At 41.4% G+C, this 18,785-nt stretch overlaps 1 protein-coding gene across 2 annotated transcripts in view; it reads left to right on the top strand.

The window, feature by feature from the left end:
* Window positions 1-18,785, top strand: part of ENOX1 (ecto-NOX disulfide-thiol exchanger 1) — a gene marked incomplete at both ends in the record, with an annotated part of 265,269 nt that overhangs the window by 129,583 nt on the left and 116,901 nt on the right. Inside the window, one exon of one of the 2 annotated variants that reach the window (XM_080719975.1) lies at window positions 16,416-16,600. In XM_080719975.1, coding sequence (XP_080576101.1) covers window positions 16,416-16,600 — 185 coding nt within the window. Of the gene's footprint in view, window positions 1-16,364; window positions 16,601-18,785 lie in introns of both variants that reach the window. The other variant, XM_080719976.1, reaches the window with a different exon arrangement.

Consider the following 18,785-nt stretch of genomic DNA (forward strand, 5'->3'; position numbering starts at 1 on the left):
TAGTTATAACATTACAGAAGAATTTTTTTGGTTACTACTTTATTTCTTTGGTACAGCTTAGCTATAAAAATATTTTTCTATGTATTTCTTAAAGCTTAATAATAATTCTTCATGATTTGGGTTTCAGACAAGCCTCCTTATATGACAAGTAATTTTTAATTATTATTATTTATTTATTTATTTATTTATTTATTTATTTATTTATTTTGGCAGGTTTGGGGATGGAACCCAGGGGAATTCGACCTCCAAGCTACACCTGCTGCCATATTTTTTATTCTTTATTTTGAAACAGGGTCTCACCAAGTTGTGAAGGGCCTAAGTAGCTGAGGCTGTCCGTGAACCACAATCCTCGGTCTCAGCCTCCTGAATGCTGGGATTACAAGCATGAGCCACCACACCCAGCTAATTTTTTTTTATACAAAAGCTTTTTAAAATATATTGATGAAGTAGAGAATATAGAACAGATGAGCATGTATTCCTTGTGGATCATGGGCTCTTTGGCATTAGTAGGGAAGCTAAAATCTTTGAGGGTCTCACAATGAATGCCTGATGTTGCTAAAAGCCTTATAACTGGACCAGCCCACCCAAGAGCATGTCTTAAATGTGCGCATGGCTGAGAAACTTTAGATATGTGGGCCAGTTGGTAGTGGAAATATAGTATCTATTGATTTTCTTCTATATCCTTCCATCTAAAATCTTGAAGTGTGACTATAATGTTGTTAAAGGGGGACATTGGCCAAAAAATCAATGCTAGACCATATTAAAACATAGACTTCTACCAACTTCTTAGCACTGTGATGTGCTGGTGATGAACAACATTGTCCTAATTCTCCTCTGCTTTTAGACTGCATTGTTCATCTAAACACAATTGATGACATAAAGTTATTAGACCTTGACCAGAGGATGTCTTGTAGAATTCCAGTTAGCAACATAACTAATGAAAAAAAGGCTTTAAAATAAGTACTTTAAGCCGGGCGTGGTGGCACATGCTTATAATCCCAGCATTTGGGAGGCTGAGACCAGAGGATCACAGTTTGCGGACAGCCTCAGCTACTTAGTGAGACCCTCTGCAACTTAGTGAGACCCGGTTTCAAAATAAAAAATTAAAAACCATAGGGCAAGGGCTTGTAGCTTGGAGGTTGAATGCCCCTGGGTTCCATTCTCAGACCTGCAAAAAATAAATAAATAAAATAAAATAAAATAAGTTCTTTTTTCTTTCTTTTCTCAAAAGTTTCTCTTGTTATTGCATAATCTATATCTCATACTTAGAAATCCTGGAAAATGAAGTTTATAGAAATTTTTTTAAGTTTTTATTTTTTTTATTTTTTTTATTTTTTTGGTGTTACTAGGGGTGGAACCCAGAGGCTTTCTAGCTCCAGATTATACTCCCAGACCCATTTTATATTTTATTTGGAAACAGGGTCTCACCAAGTTGCTGAAAGCCTCACTAAGCAGCTGAGACTGGCTTCGAACCTGTGTGATCCTCCTGTCTCAGCCTCCCAAGCGCGGGGATTACAAGCGTGCACCACCACACCCAGCAGAAGTTTATAGAAATATTAAAAATATGATTGCAGTTAGCTCTCCTATGTAGAAACAGCTTAGAGCCTTCAATTGTCCTCCATTGGATGCCCTTGACACTGTAGAAGTGCTAAGTGCTCAGCAACTCTTCTTCCCCGTTTCAGGATGCAAGGTGTGAAACCTTTGGGGAAGTTTCTAGAGAAGGAAAAATTTGTTGGGACTCCTCATTCCTCATCACTAGCAGAAAAGAAAGAGAAGCATTTTGGAGACCAAAGCCACAAGATAGAATCTATTAATTGTAGTGTTTCAGGCAGGGAACAGAGAGGAACCCCCCTGACTTTGAGAACTGCTATATCCCAGAGGCCCTGCCTTTCTAGTTTGGACATGTTGGGTCAGTCATTCAACTTGAAACAGTCGTCTAAATTTTTAGCCCTTGGAATTACTGTAGAAACATGTAAATATTTATTATTTGTTTGTTTGTTTATTTTTGAGGTGGCTTGCTTGTGCCATTGCCCAGGCTGGCCTTGACTTTCTGAGCTTAAGTGATCCTCCTGCCTTAGCCTCCCAAGTATCTGAGACTATAGATACTTGGTGGCACATGCCACCACATCAGGCTCAACCATGTAAATATTTAACACTTGCTATTGATTAATTAATGGTATATTCATGAACATCCATGAAAAAGAATCATGTTTTAGAAGACCCCACAATGGCATGAAAGAGGGTCCTCAATATATTTCTAAGTAATAAAAGCAGTTACAGGTCATCATGCACAAATAATTCCAAATTTGTATTTGTATATGTGTTATTTTCACAATATGTAAATTAAGGGAACATCTGTAATGGTGTGGGTCAAAATATTCAGAGTGTCTCCAGAAAGTGTGATTATTGGTCATTTTTGTTTATTCTTCTTTGTACATTTCCAAAATATCACAGTAGGTACAGGTATGATTTTAATAAGACTATCATAAATATTAATTTTAAAATGACCTAAGAGCATCTTTGGTAAAGTTAATATTGGCAAGGGATTACTTCCTGACCATTTTCAATCATTCTCACAAGTCAAAAGTAGTAACAACTAGTATTAGATGATAGAAGTTTAATTGCTTTCTCCTGCTTTAGAGAATTTCCACGTTGAACTTAACATAATATGCCTACCATGCCAGATCACATCCTTTTAGTATTTTCTATTCCAAGAGCTGATCATATTTGTATAACTTTAAATGAAAGATCCAAGAAATAATTCAAGTTATAAACCAGGCAGAAATGCTGAACCATGGAGAGATGGCAACAGTGTGGCTCTTTGAATACGGAAAAGACCTCAGAAATCTTGTACAATTTCTTCCTTTCTTCACTAATAGGAAAATGCATGTTAAGTTATAAGAAGTTATAACTTAATTAAGTGGAAAAATTTAGAACTCAATACTAGCTTCCTTCTTTCAGGCTAATGGCCTTTGTATGATGCTACTGAATTTCATGGAAAAAGATTCCAGAATTGTTCTGAAATACCTTAAGTAACATAATAAGAGTCAGTGACCACGTAAAATCAACCAAGGGTTTTGATCACCTGCTATGTGTATGAAGCCATGATGCCATTCAGAGGCAAAGGTGATGGAGACATTTATCACCTTAAAATGCTGATCCAGTGAGAGCTGAATGAGGCTTCTGCTTAGCCTTCTCATAATTGTCTGTTACTGAGAAAGATTTCTTCAACATAGGCAGTGTACCCAGAAAACTACTTTCAAGCCTATTTAGAGAGTAATGCCAGATTTTAAAAATATTCAGGAATTTGTCACATTCCCTTTTCTAAATGATTGATATTTGTTTCCTCAAAGTACAGTATGCTGTATGGCTTTAGGTAAGAAGAGATGCTTGGAAGAGGTGAAGTCGGTTGGGAATGAGCAGTGCCATGTCACGCGTTTCCTTGGATATACCACATGCACCGTGTCTCAGTTAGCAATCTCACAGCTATAATCCTAAAAAGCCTGACCTAACAATTTAGAGGAAGAAATATTTATTTTCCCATGGTTTATTGGAGATTTCAGGTTTAGTGATGTGAAGCCAGTGTTTTCCCATCGCAGGACATGGAAGCAGGAATGAGAGAAACAAACAGACAGACAGACAGACAGACAGAGACACTGACTCTGCTCTCACAACTTGGAGGCCAAAAGCAAGAGACAGCAAGTAAGCAAGCAAGGAGACTCAAAGACACAACACAATCCCCAAGGCCACAACCCCTGGGACCCACCTTCTCCAACCACACCTCAGCAGCCTAGGTCACCACCCAGTAAATCCATTACAATGGATTTGTCTACTTACGACATTACAATTCTGTGTTTTAAATATGTCAGCCCTGAGCTTAATTCATGAGCTCTTCAGGGCATTCTATATCTGAACATAACACAGTGTCACAGCCCACATTCTCTATTTTCTAACTCTCCAAAGTGATAAAAAGAAAAAGGTATTTATCAAAACACAGGTACACATTTAATGGTAGGTCTGAAATGAGCTGAGCTGCATTAGCAACCCTTTGACTTCCCATCTTACCCTGTTTTCTCTACACCCCCAGGACCTAGGAGAACCTACCTGGAGATTATCCGTTTATTTACTCAACATCTAATTTTAAGACTTATTGAAGTGCCTCTCCCTGTTTCCCTGTTCCTGGGGCTTTGCTTTATGAGATGTACCTCTCCATTTATCTTTAAAAAAAATAAAAGTATGAGGGAGAACATCTATAATAATATCAATCTTATTGAGTTTCACAGACTCAGAGAAGGTTTGGTCTGGAAGAGGGCTTGGAAGTAATATGTCTTCTCCTCCTCACCCCAAGTTCTAAATTTAATGAGAAAAAAATTGAATTTTTGTATCCCCCAACAATAATCAGTTGAGTTGCTGAATAAATATAAAAAGTCTGTATTGAGATTTTGTGATAACATGATTTCAGGCACAACTTAATCTACTAGCTATATTTGGCAATTTCAGGGGGAGGTAGGATGAATTTTTTTTTTATTCTTTTAGTGATTTACCAGTCAGTTCATGAAATATCTCCACTTGTATACCAGACTTTTTCGTGTAGTTTATATAATGTGAGTACTGTAAAGTTATCCATTTTGTTACCCTTAGATCTTTGCCTCCATAAATTGTCTTAAACAATGCCATAATATAAAGCAGTGATGAAATTCATTAAAAATCCTGGCAGCATGTCATCAGTCCTCCTTTTCCAGGAATAGGATTGGCGCATGGGTCCATACAGTGTCTGTTCTTTGTGCTGTCAAAGTCACAGCTGGAAGCTAACATAGATTACTAAATTTATTGGGTTACCACCTCTTTCAGAAAACCAACCAACAAACAAACAAAAAACTCAGTGCCCTCCTGGGTGCTTCCACTACCTCCTTATTTTTATCTAATGCCCCCAGCTGCACATCAGGCTACTACTGCTTCCCTGAATCGGTCCGGCATCTCCCACAGGGTGGTATCACCCATATTGGGAATCCATGAAAAACACCCATGGAAAGAATTACGAGAGCTAAAATATCTGAGAAATGTCAGTCTGTTCACCTGACCTCTGTCAGCCCTAGAGAAGCTTTTGTTTGTTATAAGCAAATGAAGGTGCATGCATGCTGAGAAGGGAGGATCTCCCACCCAGGGCTCCTTACAGGTCAGCTAGATTCTCTCTCCATAAGTTAAGACCTTTGCAGGGTACATAGTAGGTAGATAAGAGTTTGTTAGATGAATCCTGGTAAATTCAAATTTGAACAAGCTAATCACATCTTTGGGGATTTTTGTTTTCATTTTGGACCAAAAGGAAAAAAAATACCCTATTACTTCTTGTTGTTGTTGTTGTTGTTGTTTGTTGTTGTTGTTGTTGTTGTTATTATTTTGCAGTGCTAGAGATGGAACCCAGGGGCATTCTACCTCTGAGCTACATCCCCAGCCCTATTTTTTTATTTTGTATTTTGAAACAGAGTCTCACTGAGTTGCAACGGGCCTCACCAAGCAGCTGAGGCTGTCCATGAACCGTGATCCTCTTGTCTCAGCCTCCCGAATGCTCTGTTATCTAGGTAATCTTCACAGTACTGACCATATTTTTCAGGTAAGGACCCAGAGGTCTCATGGAGGTTTAGTCACTTGTAGTAAATCTCAAAGCTGCTTTTCTTTCTCTAACATCCTTCTAACTTGCCCCGGTATAGACCCATAGGAACTCCTACAGAGAACTCCTGTCTCTAAGGTTGATGGCAACAGGAACATGGGCAGCAGAACAGCGTATCTGGCATTTCTCCTAGGACCACTGCTGCTTAGAAACTCCCAGTCATTCCCAAAATGCAACATGCGTCTGGTCCCCCACTCCTTTGTGGAATCCTGTTTCCCTAATTACATATCAGAGACTTGATGTGTGATTCTTTAAGGCCTGAAGAATAAGATGTCCTTTCAAGTCATTGAAACCTCTGGGAATATGACAAGGGAAGGGATGCAACCAAGAGAAGAATTCAGAAATAAGTAAGGTGACATTTGAAACTAAAACTAGGGTGAAATTACTTCAGAGGAAAGTATATCTTTTTTTCTTTTCTTTTATTCTTATGTTTTTTTTTTCTTTTTTGAGCAATTGAAAGTTGTCAGGTCTTTGAGCTTTTGGAATTGAAATTAACATTTAAATTGGACTTTTTGCCCCTTCTATATGACATTTAGGCTCCTAAGGAATATGATAATTGATGCCGTATTGTCAGCTTCGTGTTAACAAAGCATTCTCCATAAAACTATCCATAGCACTTTCTCTCTCATGTTCAATAAAAAGCTAGTAACAAGAGAGCTGCCTTCTCAGAGGAATTCCTTTAACCTTTCAGAAACAAAATATTTCATGCTAATTCCTGCTTAATTGGAAGGAAGTCATTTTTTAAAAATCATTGAATATGGGTTTGAAGTCTGTTCCAAACCTGACCTCTTTAATTTAATCAAGGTCACCTCATAAACTTGCCTAAACAGCTCTATTTCTCAATTAGAAAAAGAGGTAGAGCTGTTTAAAAGCATTTAGTGTCTGATTAATAGAGCTTAACTGGTGCCTCAGCACTTGCGGGGCTTTGTAAGGAGTTGCTGGTAAGAATAAAATATTGTTACCTAAAAAATTAGACTTATCAGAAACTCAAAACAAATCGTTTTAATGAGCAAAGCAAAAACTGTTTTTTTGTGGTGATATGAGAAAGGTTATGTTCAATATGAAGTGGGTTTTAATGTCTGAAGAATCTCTTCCAAGGGAAAAGAATGCTATAATTTAGCCATCTAGATAGTTTATAAAATGTGTGGACCTCCCTGCTCAAGGACTCAGAGAAGACAGATGACGAATTCACTGAGGCTCGGTTTTGAGGCACTCAAACTTTGGGGATAAAAAGAAGTCCTAAGGAGATGTGTCTGGTGGAAGAATGTGAACTGAAGCTGTATGCATGGGTTAAACGTCAAGGGTTTTGAAGATATATCTTTGCATACTGTCATATCTTCCTACTCTTTGGGCCTGCCTGAGGGCTGCCACCCTCACCTGGCTGCTCTCTTCTAAACAAAGGGCCATCTGGGTCATGTAAGCATGAGGATGACCCTGAGAAAGAGCCTACAGGAGAACTGGTGTCTTCAGCAGAAGCGTTTAGAGTCCCTGAAGAGAGGCCTAACCAAATCAGACGCTCCTAGAAGTATCTTAGTGATTTTTCTAGCATCTAGGTTAATGGTGTCCCTTCTCCAAAGTTCACCTCTCTTAGCAGTAACATAAAGTTCCTGGTTTGAATTCCTTCATGAGGTTGGAAGAAGGGATTTGGTGGCATTTTGCAAATACCAGATAACAGCGGTAATGTGGAAGACTAATACTAGTGAGCGATAACAGAATGGGTTAAGGGGTGACTCACAGCCTGGCTGCGTATGGTGATCACCTGGAGAACCCTACAAATGCCAGGGCCCTGGGGTCAATTACTGGGCATGCTATTAAAATGCTTCCCAGGTGCTTCTGATGCACACAGGATGGAAAACTGGTCTGTAGCATGAGGGTTGATGGCTGTCGGCAACAGGTAGTGGTGCTGAAATGTGAGAATGAGAATATATAAGAAAGAAGTAAAAGAAGAAACAATGCAGTGGGCAGGAAGTGACCCACAGAGGCAATAGTAAAGGACCAAAGAAAGGGAAATTGAAAGGGAAGTACTTCAAGGGCAGCATGGGCGAGCCAGGTGAAGAACTGTCCTCAATAGGTCTGTCCCAGATGCACGGGGCGTGTCCTCTGGTTACCTAGAAAAAAGTTGCTTGGGTGGGGAAAGTAATGTAGCCCAGAAATGTAATGTAAGGCTAATATTACTGTATTCCTCTGACTCTAAAACAACAACCAGAAACTCTTTTATTCATCCATCAGTGGGGAGAGAGAAAAGCAGGTATGTTGGCATTCGCCAAGGAGAAAAGCCTTTGGCACGCAGTGGCTGGAGCAGGAGCCCCTGCACACAGGAGGGGCCCCTTTCCTGCAGCAAGGAGCTGGCCCGAGGGCCCCAGCCCAGGGCCATCAGTGACAGAGGTTCCACTTGGTTTCTCCTGGGTGCAAGCCGCAAACCTGTCATGGCAGAAATATGGCACAGCGAAGTAATACATGATGACATCCAAGTAGATCAGAACAATGTACTTTGGAGACCTAGCCTGGAGGATTTATGAAAGCATTCAGTCGCAATATCCTCAGAAGAGAGGCAGTAAGTAGCATTCGGGGTGGAACAGGTGGGCAGATGCATGAAATGCAAGAAAGCCCCAGCCAAAGGAAGAGAAGCCCCGAAGGCCACTTTGGAACATTGGATGGGTACAATCTGGAGAGAAGGTCTGTAACAGAAAAGCCACTGGGAAAAATGAATGAAAGCAGGTCCATAAACTATAGTTAAAGACAAGACTGCAAGAAAGTTAGAAAATCACTAGGAAATGGGAATCCAGTCCCCAAAGGCTAAGGAAGCCATTCTGCAAGGTGAGGGGTGCTCCCCAGCCGTGGCCCAGGGCAGACCATGTGCCAAGGCCAGGGTCGGTTTGTGCTCTCTCTTGGTCTAGCTAAGGCTGATTGTCCTAAAAATCTTTAAATCCTCAGATGGTAGAAAAATAGTAGTCCTAGGGCAGAAAAATCAAAATAGGGATTTAAAAGTAAAGAAAACAAGCATGCTGGGTCCTTGTTAAGGTAGTTCCCCAAGGACTACTCTCTCGCTTCTCCACGTGGGAGCCATGTGGGAGGCTCCACCTGCTTGGAAACAGTTCTCCCACCTGGTAGCCAGTGCTGCCTCTGCTCTCTCCCACTGCCTCTGCCTCCCCAGTGTGGGGAGAGCTGGCCCCATATCTGCAGCTGTTCTTGTGGGCTGGGCAGGAGTATAGAGCACCCTGTCTCCCTGAGAACTCTACAGACATCCTGCACCTGACTGCATCCTTCTGGGTTTGAAATGAGAGACCTGGCCCGCTATTGGAAGATGTGAGCGTGCCTCTTTCTTTTGCTTATTTTTCTCTGAGGAAAATGGGGCCGCTTCGGAGTAGAAGGGTATCAGAGGATAACAATACATGTAGTAACACGATCCAGCACAGTGTGGATCTCTGCAGTGTCAGGAGCCCTGCTGCACCTCACAGGCCTGCCCCTGGTGCAGACAACTTCATTAGGAAGAGCCAGGTCGGGGGAGGGACAGGGGAGTTTTTTTTCTGAGTCACTTGCTGCCGGTCATGCCTCCAGACTCCCATCGCAGCCGTTATAATAACAGGCTGTAGCTTACCTGCACTCTCCAAATTACCCTTATTCCATGAGCCTCACACAAAGATGGAAATAGACAGTGCCTTGTGTGTCTGTTTGGCTCTCCCTAATAATAGCTAATGTGCAGGCTATAATACACACCACAAACATAAAATGTTATGTCAATGCTAAGTTGTAATAATAATAATCCTGCAAAAATGTAGCAGAAAAAAATTTCCATGAGCAATTTGAGGGAAGATTGCTGCTTCAGTGGGATACAGGTGTTACTGAAAAGCAGATCAATTGTACTTTGTTGGCATTAAAGGAGATGATATAGTGGAAGACTGGCTGTTGAGCGAATATCCCACAGTGCCCTCCAGCTCTGTGCCCTGCCGCTAGAGGCATGGAGTCCCTAGTACCCAGGTCCTTCATTTAGTCTTCTATGGTGGGGCTGGCCCTTGTCTCTGGCCCTCATCAGCTCTGTGGGAGGTCAGAGCTCCAGGAAGAAGGGTTTCTGCCACCTTTTAACTTAAAGCACAGATACTTATAAAAGCATCTTGTAGATGAACTCCAATGGATGGGTGATGTTCTACCTTGGTTTTGGGGAAGTCCCGAGATCAGTATGAGGGGCTCAGGGATTAGTGGGTATCACTGATGCCATCTCAGAAGACAACAGTCAGGAAAAAAGATCCCAAGTGCCTCAACTCAGGCATCCAGACTTCCAAGGGTGAGTTTCACTTCCCCATGAGTAACCTCCAAATTTGCCCTGCAAAAAACACATGTGTTTATTTTTAAATTGAATGGTCCTCTCTACTTTCATAGCAGAGCCTCTCTCTACCAGAACCTTCCCAAACAGAGCAAGATATAGAATGTTTTACTTGTATTAGGAACAAACCAGCCACCACAGAAGGATCCCTGGTTTCCTCTCTCCTCATGCCATAGCTCACATGTGCACCTTGGCCACCCAATGGCATTATGGCACAAAATGTGATTCTGGAGTCACACCCTGGACCTCAGCCCAGCCGAGCTACCTCTGTCTCTCTGATACTGAGTTCCTTTACCTGTAAAATAGGAGTAATAATCATATTTTTGTGCCATGTTTCCTTAAGGGGGAAAGGAGATGGAGATTGTGTAAATGATACACTTATCCCATGGTCTGACACATAAGAGATCATTATTATTACTACCACTATTTAAGTTCGACTACTGTTTTAGGAAGAGTTGTGGGAGGAAAGCAGTGGTGCCTGTGCCTTTTGCCCAAACTTTCCACTAACCCTGTCAGGAGGTGCTGAGGGAATTGGGCAAGGCTAGGTCAGGGTCCCGGGCACAGCAGTGGTACAAGATTGCTTTTACAGGTACAGAGAGCAGGGAGCTGCACTACATACAAAATAAGCCACAAAATAAAACCAGGATGACAAGAGGTACACCTGGCTTCTTGTATCTTAAAAAGGGTTTGCCCAACAACCTGACCAAACCCGATGAGGGACCAGGAGATGCAACAAACAGATTCTCAAATGCAGTCCTGGCACCAGAACCAGCATCACCTGGGTACTTGGAGGAATACTGATGCTCAGGCTTCATCTTAGACACCTGGAGCTGGAAACCCTGAGTGTGGAGCCTGGATATGTGTTTTAGTCTGCCCTCCAGGAGATTTTGATGCAGGCCATTGTCTGAAGTACATTGTATTTGAGTAACGCCAGTAGCTGTTTACTTCAATCCCAAATTATCAGTGGCTTAACCAATAATTTTAAAAAAGAGCATTTGAGCTGGGTGTGGTGGCACACACTTGTAATCCCAGCATTTGGGAGGCTGAGACAGGAGGATCATGGTTCACAGAGCCTCAGCTACTTAGTGAGGCCCTTTGCAATTAAGTGAGACTCTGTTTCAAAATAAAGGATAAAAATTAGGGCTGGGGGTGTAGCTCGGAGGTAGAATGCCTCTGGTTTCTTCCCCAGTACCCCCCCACACACACACACACATAGCATTTGTTCCCGAGCCACAGAACAGTCCAAGGCCCCTTTCCTTGATGTGGTGACTCAAAGACTCAAGTCAGTAGCAGGAACTCTCAAGAGTCAGAGTAAGAAACCCTGGATGGAATTACACTTCACTCCTCCCCACTCTTGATAGTGAGAACTAGTCACTTGGCCACCCCTTGGACTGTCACCTCTCAGGAGTAACGGCACATCATGCAGAGAAGCATGAGTTTGGATGCACAGCATGTCTCTCCCGCAGAACAGCACTTGGAGAGCCCAGGCATCCCAAGAGAACGTTGAGAATTCAGGAAACAGGTGGATCCTCGAGAGAGTCCCCAAGTCACTGGGCTATAACTACAGTTCTGTTTCATAGAAGGTGCAGTAGTGGCAGAAGAGGGGGCCCTGGAAGGCTCTCAGATATCGTGGGGTGTATCTTTCAGCCGTTGAGCCCATCCTCCTGTGTTCTAGATCTGTCAGTACAATTGCCTACCTGGGCAGCGGCCAATGATATTTCAATATGACTTTCTTTACACGTGGGAAAGAAATATAGCATCTTCCCAGTATTCTAGGAGACATCTGGCAAAGTAGGGGGAGAATGTTAAACACAGCATTCCCCAAAGACACAAAGACTAACAGTTCTGGAAAAATCCAGATATTGCTAGCAACAATATGTTAAAAGTGTTTTATTATTTAGTTACATTTTGCCTGAGCATGAAAAAGATATTAGCATATTGTCAGCTTACTGGGACATAACCCAAAATAACTTACATTTTTCTTGTATTGCTAATTATTTTTCTGAGTCTGGCTCAGGCTGGTAAGAGAGAGATTTCAAGGCTTTCGCCAGATTATTTACTTAAAGAAGTTAAGCATGCCATTATCTGTTCCCATGGAAACACAGTAAGTAATATAGTAGATGGAGGAGGAGGTCACATTGACCATAATTAATGTAAAGAATAATGGCTTATAGATACTAGTAAAGAATACAACAAGATGCTACATAATACCTTTGAACTTTTTCTTCAGTGCAATTTACTATTTGGGTTAATTTTCATATACTAGTGTTACTTTGATAACTTTACTGGTTAATTTTTTAATGTACTAATTTTATCTGGCAAATTTTCCAAATTTTTTTATTTTACTTTTTTGTGGTACTGGGGATGGAACCCAGGTGTTATTTCGCTTTTAAATCAGAAAGTTATAAAATCCAGAATTTTTCTAAAGTACTGAGCAAGTGTAAATACATAACTATAATTGCCTTTATCTTTCTTGTATATGCCAGAGCTCTTTGCAATCATTTCTCAATAAATGGTTGGTTGGCGAAGTAATTGATTATTACCAGAGACACCACTAGATTCAGCAGTGTTATTAAAATCACTAAAGGAAGATTTAATTATGTATAGTATAGTTTACGTTTAGAATGTCTAATTGCATTCCTTTCTCAATTGAAAATTGGTAATCTACTCATGTTGTCTTTTAGCTAAATATTCCATTTATTGGACCAAGTGCATTCCTTAGAGATTCTGACCCAAAGATAATATAAAGTGAGTTTATTTTTAATCCTACTACTTATCTGAAGAGTGAATTTCTTGTTCAGTTTTTAAGGGTAAATTTTGTCATGGAGGCTTGATGACATATTTATCAAAATGTTTATTTTGGTACTCCTGTGGAGGGAAGAGAGAGGAATAAAGAGAAAAAGAGGGGAAAATAAGAGTTGATCTTTCAAGTTTCTGAATTTTTAACACACAGAAATCACATGAAGTCAGAAATTATTAGGAGTTTTATTTTTTCCTGTTAGAGTTGAGCCAAAAAAAAAAAAAAACCCAAAACATAATGTAGCCTCTTGCAGGTGGCCTTGTCTGAGGGGCAGAAGCAGGCAGCAGGATGCTGACTAATGTTTACAAACAGGTGGCCTAAAGTTAAGTGGAGTCAATATGTGACTTCTCACCCTTAAAGAGATAACCCCTTTGCTGCCACATGAATGACCAAGATTTTTTTTTAAATATCAACCTTGAAATTATTTAATCAGGAATGTAAGTCAGTTAATACCCCAATTATAAAAATGATGACAGGGTTGTCTCTGGTATTGATTGGGGAGGGGGGGTTGGGAGAGAAATGCAGTTGTTCTTTCTTTTCTTTCCTTCCTCTCTTTCTTTTTTAATGTAATAATCCTGCATTCTTATTCCAGGAATGCAAACAGCCTTATATCCCACTTGGCAGGCTCAGTGGTCATTTGGCTGAACACTGAGCCTTGCCATTCCATAGGCTTATAAGAGTCCCTAAAATAATGGATGGTGCACTTTCCTATATGTATTTATGTTCAGATAATTTATTTAAATAATGCCGCTGGCACATGCTTTATAGCTGCTTGCATTTTGCTACACAGATTTCAGCATATCTTGCAGACTATGCAATTCATTTGGAAAATGTAATTTCCATCCCTGCATACTAATCGATTTCCTACAAACACCTGCTATCAGTTATGATAATAAAAATGCCACTCTGAATTGAAAAAGGGCCAAATAGAGCTTCCTAAGGAAATGACTTAAGTGTCTTTGAATGCTACTAAATGTAGTAATGTGCTTGTGTAGTGCCAACACTTTTTTCATCATTTGCATTTTCTGTGATTTTGCCCTATTAACAACATCCCTCTTTCAGCGGATGCCTCCTAGCTATTTTCTGTTGGGTTGGTGAACTGAGTTGTCAGGAGCTGGTGTCTCAGGGTGTGGACAGGATTTGAAGTTGGGTTGCACAATGTTAAAAAGTACTAGCTCCTGCTCCCAGGAATGCCCTGGGTTATTTCTGATTTCATAATGCCCCTGAAAACTGTAAAATTGGCTGCTCCTTGGTTGTGCACGCCCATCTACACCAAATAAAATTTCCCTTATTCATTCTCTTCAGCCTCCTGTTCATTCCACGCACCATTGCCAAACTCATCTTCCTAAATCACCAATTTCATCTTGTGCTTCCACTACCCCAAGCACCTTCGGTTCTCAGTTGGCCGCCCCATTGAGCCTACCTCCCCATCTTCTCTGGGCCCCCGGCACTGCTCGCCCACCTCTCTCTGCTTCCAGCCAGGCACTTGCCTTATGGGTCAAGCTTCTCTGCTTCCTGTCCTCATTACTCTGTCTTTAATTCTCATCTCTGGGCTTTTACTTATGATCTTGCTCCCGACTGAGCCATCCTTCCCCAGTTCTTGAGTTTTTTTTAATACTTCAAATCTCTCTGTTTATCCAATCTGCATTTTTCTTTCTCTTCTCTAAACGCCTATGGAATGTATTACTTTCTCATGTATGTTGACAAAAACAACTGCTCACCTATACATCCAGCATCGTTTACTGAGTACCTACTGTCGGTCACTCATCACGCTGCTCTTTCTTCCTCGGAATGCTTCGATTTCTTTTTAAATGTGTTAGTTTCCATTAGATTTTAAGTTCCTTGTGAGAAGAGACATATTCTGCCTCTTTTTGTAATCCAGGATTCCCAGACAGACCTGGGCCTAGGGAAGGATGCAATAAATGCTTTCTGACTAATTGATCCCTGATGGCTTGAGGTAGGGACTTTTCTAGTTAATTGCATGTTCTGTTTGATTAGTATTTCAGTGTGCACTATACACAGATTATCATTTTGCAAAGTGGCATAGCACAAAACACTTAACTGTAAAACCATTAGTAATGTAATTTGATGTTTGATATTTGTGGAGAGGATTCGCTGAGGTCTAGAGCACTTCCTTAAAGCTCTGTGATCCTTGCACATCAATGTGAGGATGGAATTACCTGGAGGCCCATGGGGATGGGGGCAGCAGGGGCGTGTGTTGAAATAAACCTGTGTCAGGAGCCTGGTGTCAATGGCCTGCCCTTGAGTACCAGGAGGTAAGCCTAGCAAGTTTCTGGTAACAGCTTTTCTAATCTTCTTTCACTTTTTTCTTACTTACCAAAGTGGAATTGTGTGAAGGGAAAGAAGGATAATGAGGTGGGGGCAGGAGACTGTGAACAGTTGGTAAAAACAACCCACATTGACTGCCAGAGCACACAGGTGGAGGAGAGGCCCTGGTGCTGATGGCCTGGGTTTGAGGCTGTGTCTAGTGCTTACCCAGTGAGACCAAACAAGTTGCCTCTCTGTGCCTCCATCTGTAAAAACAGGGATCAGAGCACCTGCATCCTAAGTTTGATGGGAGATCAAGTATGTTAGTTGTGAAGCCCTTGGCCGAGTACTGGGTTCCCTAGCAGTGCTCAGTGAACCACTGTTGTCACTGGAGAGGTGGCAGAGTGAGAAGGCGGACACCTTAGAAATGAATTATCTTCAACCTTCATTTTGTGCCACTTGTTTTTTTTGTTTGTTTGTTTTCTTTTGGGGTTTTGGTGGTTTCTGAAGCCTTGAGACATGTAAGACTCTGAGTGAACTGTCTTGGCTCCTTAGTGAGATGGAGAGGTGAACAAAGTCTGATTCTACACATAGGGAATTTTGGGTTTCGGAGAGGAGGAGGAGAACAGCCCCTCAGCTCTGCAGGGAAAGAGTTTTAATCTGTTGGTGAAACAGATGGAAGTAGGTTACCATTCTGATAGGAGTTAGAGAAAACAATTTGGGCAATTTGTCCCAGCAATCGAGCAGGAAGGAATGGTGTGCATACAAACTCGTCTCTCCCCTGGGAGGCCGCTGCATGCCTCAACCTGTGGAAGGGAACTGCTGATTGTTTGAAAGAAAGCAGCACTCCAAGGAGCTAAGCAATACCGTAGAATGAGAGACCACAATAATGTAGTAGATATGATCATTGCCTGGGAATTTAAATATCCTCATCACCAAGCAACAGTCTAGTTTGAGGATGTTTAGGGATGGGAGGAAAATCAGGCAACAGGTCGAGAGGAGAATTAGAAAGTGATGAATCCTGTGTCTTGAAGAAGCTCTCACTTAAGACAGTATAAGTAGCAGAGACCAAAAATCCAAAAGAAGGGTTGGGGATATTCAGTGGTGGAAAGCTTGCCTGGTCTGTGCAAAGCCCTGGGTTCTATTCTTAGCACTGCAAAAACAAAAAATTGCAAAAGAACTGATGCATATCAGCTCAAAATAAAGACCCCCGGGCAAGGCATTTAGGTTTTGTTTCTGAGCTGGTGCCATGTGAATATTAGGAATTTAGGTGAGGAGCTCCCTTTCGCTCCAGAGGTCTCCTCAAGCTAAGCAAGAAGGTAACTCACTTGGATGGACTCTTTCTGTTTGTCCTTCAGCCCTGGCTGCTCAAGCCTATGCTCTTAAAGAGGAGAATGACAGTCTCCGTTGGCAGCTGGATGCCTACAGGAATGAGGTGGAGCTGCTGAAACAAGAAAAAGAACAGCTTTTTCGAACAGAAGAAAGCCTCACCAAGGACCAGCAGCTACAGTTCCTGCAGCAGACCATGCAGGGCATGCAGCAGGTATGAGGCCCGTGCATTTCATTTATTTATTTGCTTGTTTATTTATTTATTTATTTATTTATTTATTTATTTATTTTGAAAGAAAGGACTTTGTGTTTTTAATGGGAAATAAATGACAGCTATCTGCTAGAAAGGGTGAAGTAGGAGAAACAGCAACCAAAATGCCAAGTTTATAGGAAAAGAAAGTGCTGGGACAGTTTGCACAAAGGTAGAGAAGAGCTGTGCTAGAGAAGTATATTGAGGAAATATATCCTGATGGTAGAAATGAAAGGAAGAGAGTATAGGAGGTTGGAAGATTGTACGTGAAACATAGCCTTATGGTAAATGGTCAGCACATCTTTGCAAATCATAACACAAGTATTTCATAATCTCGGAGCACAGTTTTTTATAAAAGTAGGGTTTTGTTTGTTTGCTTAAAGATCGATATAAATGCGAACTTCACTGTTCTCACTTCCGGATTGTGCTTAGGGTCTAGACAGAGGTCAGATATGTTTGGTGATGGAGTGGGTGGAGCTAGGTAACTGGAAAAGGGGCAGCCACTATGCTTTCCTTGGAGAGTGCCAGACTTCAGCCCGGTGTCCAAGTTCTAAAGCTGTTCATGGACGGCAGTTGTAAAAAAGGAGGTGGAAGCTGTGGGATTTAGAGGAGGAAAAAGGAACATACACTGTGGGAAGTAAGATGTCACAGAGAGAGGAAAACCTGAGGTAGGGCAGCGAGGAAATAGAAATCAAAGATTCATAGTGAGGATTTTTATCAGAAAACATCAATTAATACATGATTATTTTAAGAAATTTGGGCCTTTGAGTCACTTAGAGTAAGAGAGAATGTACTGTGATCATCACACATGGGTTTTTTTTTTTAATTATCCCCCGTAATAGATAAACTCAACCAATCATTTTCAAAGCATTATTTTATTATTATTATTATTATTATTATTATTATTAATGCCAGTACTGGGGATAGAACCAAGGGACATTCTACCTCCGAGCTACACACCAGTCCTATTTTTTTTTTAATTCTTTAATTTGAATCAAGGTCTCAGTGAGTTGTGAAGGGCCTCAATCAGTAGCTGAGGCTGGCCGCAAACCGCGATCCTTCTGTCTCAGGCTCCCAAATCCTGGGATTACAAGCATGTGCCACCGCACGTGGAAAAACAGTATTATTTTGGTTTAGACAAGAAAAATATAAGTAGAATGATAGGGAGTTAAAATATATAGTAAATAGTATTTTTGAAAAAATTCTCAGCTGGGCGTAGTGGCGCATTCTTGTAATCCCAGCAGTTGGGAGGCAGAGACTAGAGGATGGCAGTTCACAGACAGCCTCAGCTACTTAGCGAGGCCCTCCACAACTCGCAACTCAACTCAGTGAGACCATGTTTCAAAAAATAAAAAGACTAAGGTGTAGCTCAGAGGTAGAATGTCCCTGGATTCCATCTCCAGTACCAGAAAAAAAAAATTCTCCCATTATTGATTGTTTTTTAAGACCAGGAAATTGAATTGCCTACAAAAATGTTTTAGTGATTAGAAATTACTACCACAGAAACATGAACCAAACAAGGAAAAATAATTGAAAGGGTAAAGATATTAAAAAAAAGAATCATAGATTGGGAAGTAAGCAAGTTAATAGCCAGGTCACAGAAATTATGTCTTAAACATCTCTTGCCATTTTATTTTATTTTATTTTATTTTTGTGTGTGTGGTACTGGGGTTCCTGGAAGCCCTTCTACCTCCGGGATACACTCCCACGGGCTACACTCCCAGACCTATTTTTTAACTTTATGTGGAAACAGGGTCTCTTAAGCCAGCGAGGCTGGCTCCGAACCAGCGCGATCCTCCGGTCTCTGCCTCCCAAGCGCGGGGATTACAAGCGTGCGCCACCACGCCCGGCTCTCTTGCCATTTTAAAGCAATTTTTAAGTCTTGGCTTTGAGTCCTAACTGGTTGATGTTCACAGTGTGTGTTAGACTCATCTGTGAGATTCAGAGGTCAGAGCCAGCCAGGAAAATGTCATTACAGTCATTGTGCAGGTCTCTGCACTTGGAAATCGATGTAGCAGCTGCTGCGTGAGACTCCTGGGGTTGTCCATATGCCCCAACATGGGGTGTGGCCGGGGGGCCTTGCCAGGATGAGAATCTGTCGATTTCACCAAAGAACATGAGGCCAGACATGGCCCACAAGGTGCTGTCA

Source organism: Muscardinus avellanarius (genome assembly GCF_963383645.1).
Source record: "Muscardinus avellanarius genome assembly, chromosome: 2".
Classification (NCBI taxonomy): domain Eukaryota; kingdom Metazoa; phylum Chordata; class Mammalia; order Rodentia; family Gliridae; genus Muscardinus; species Muscardinus avellanarius.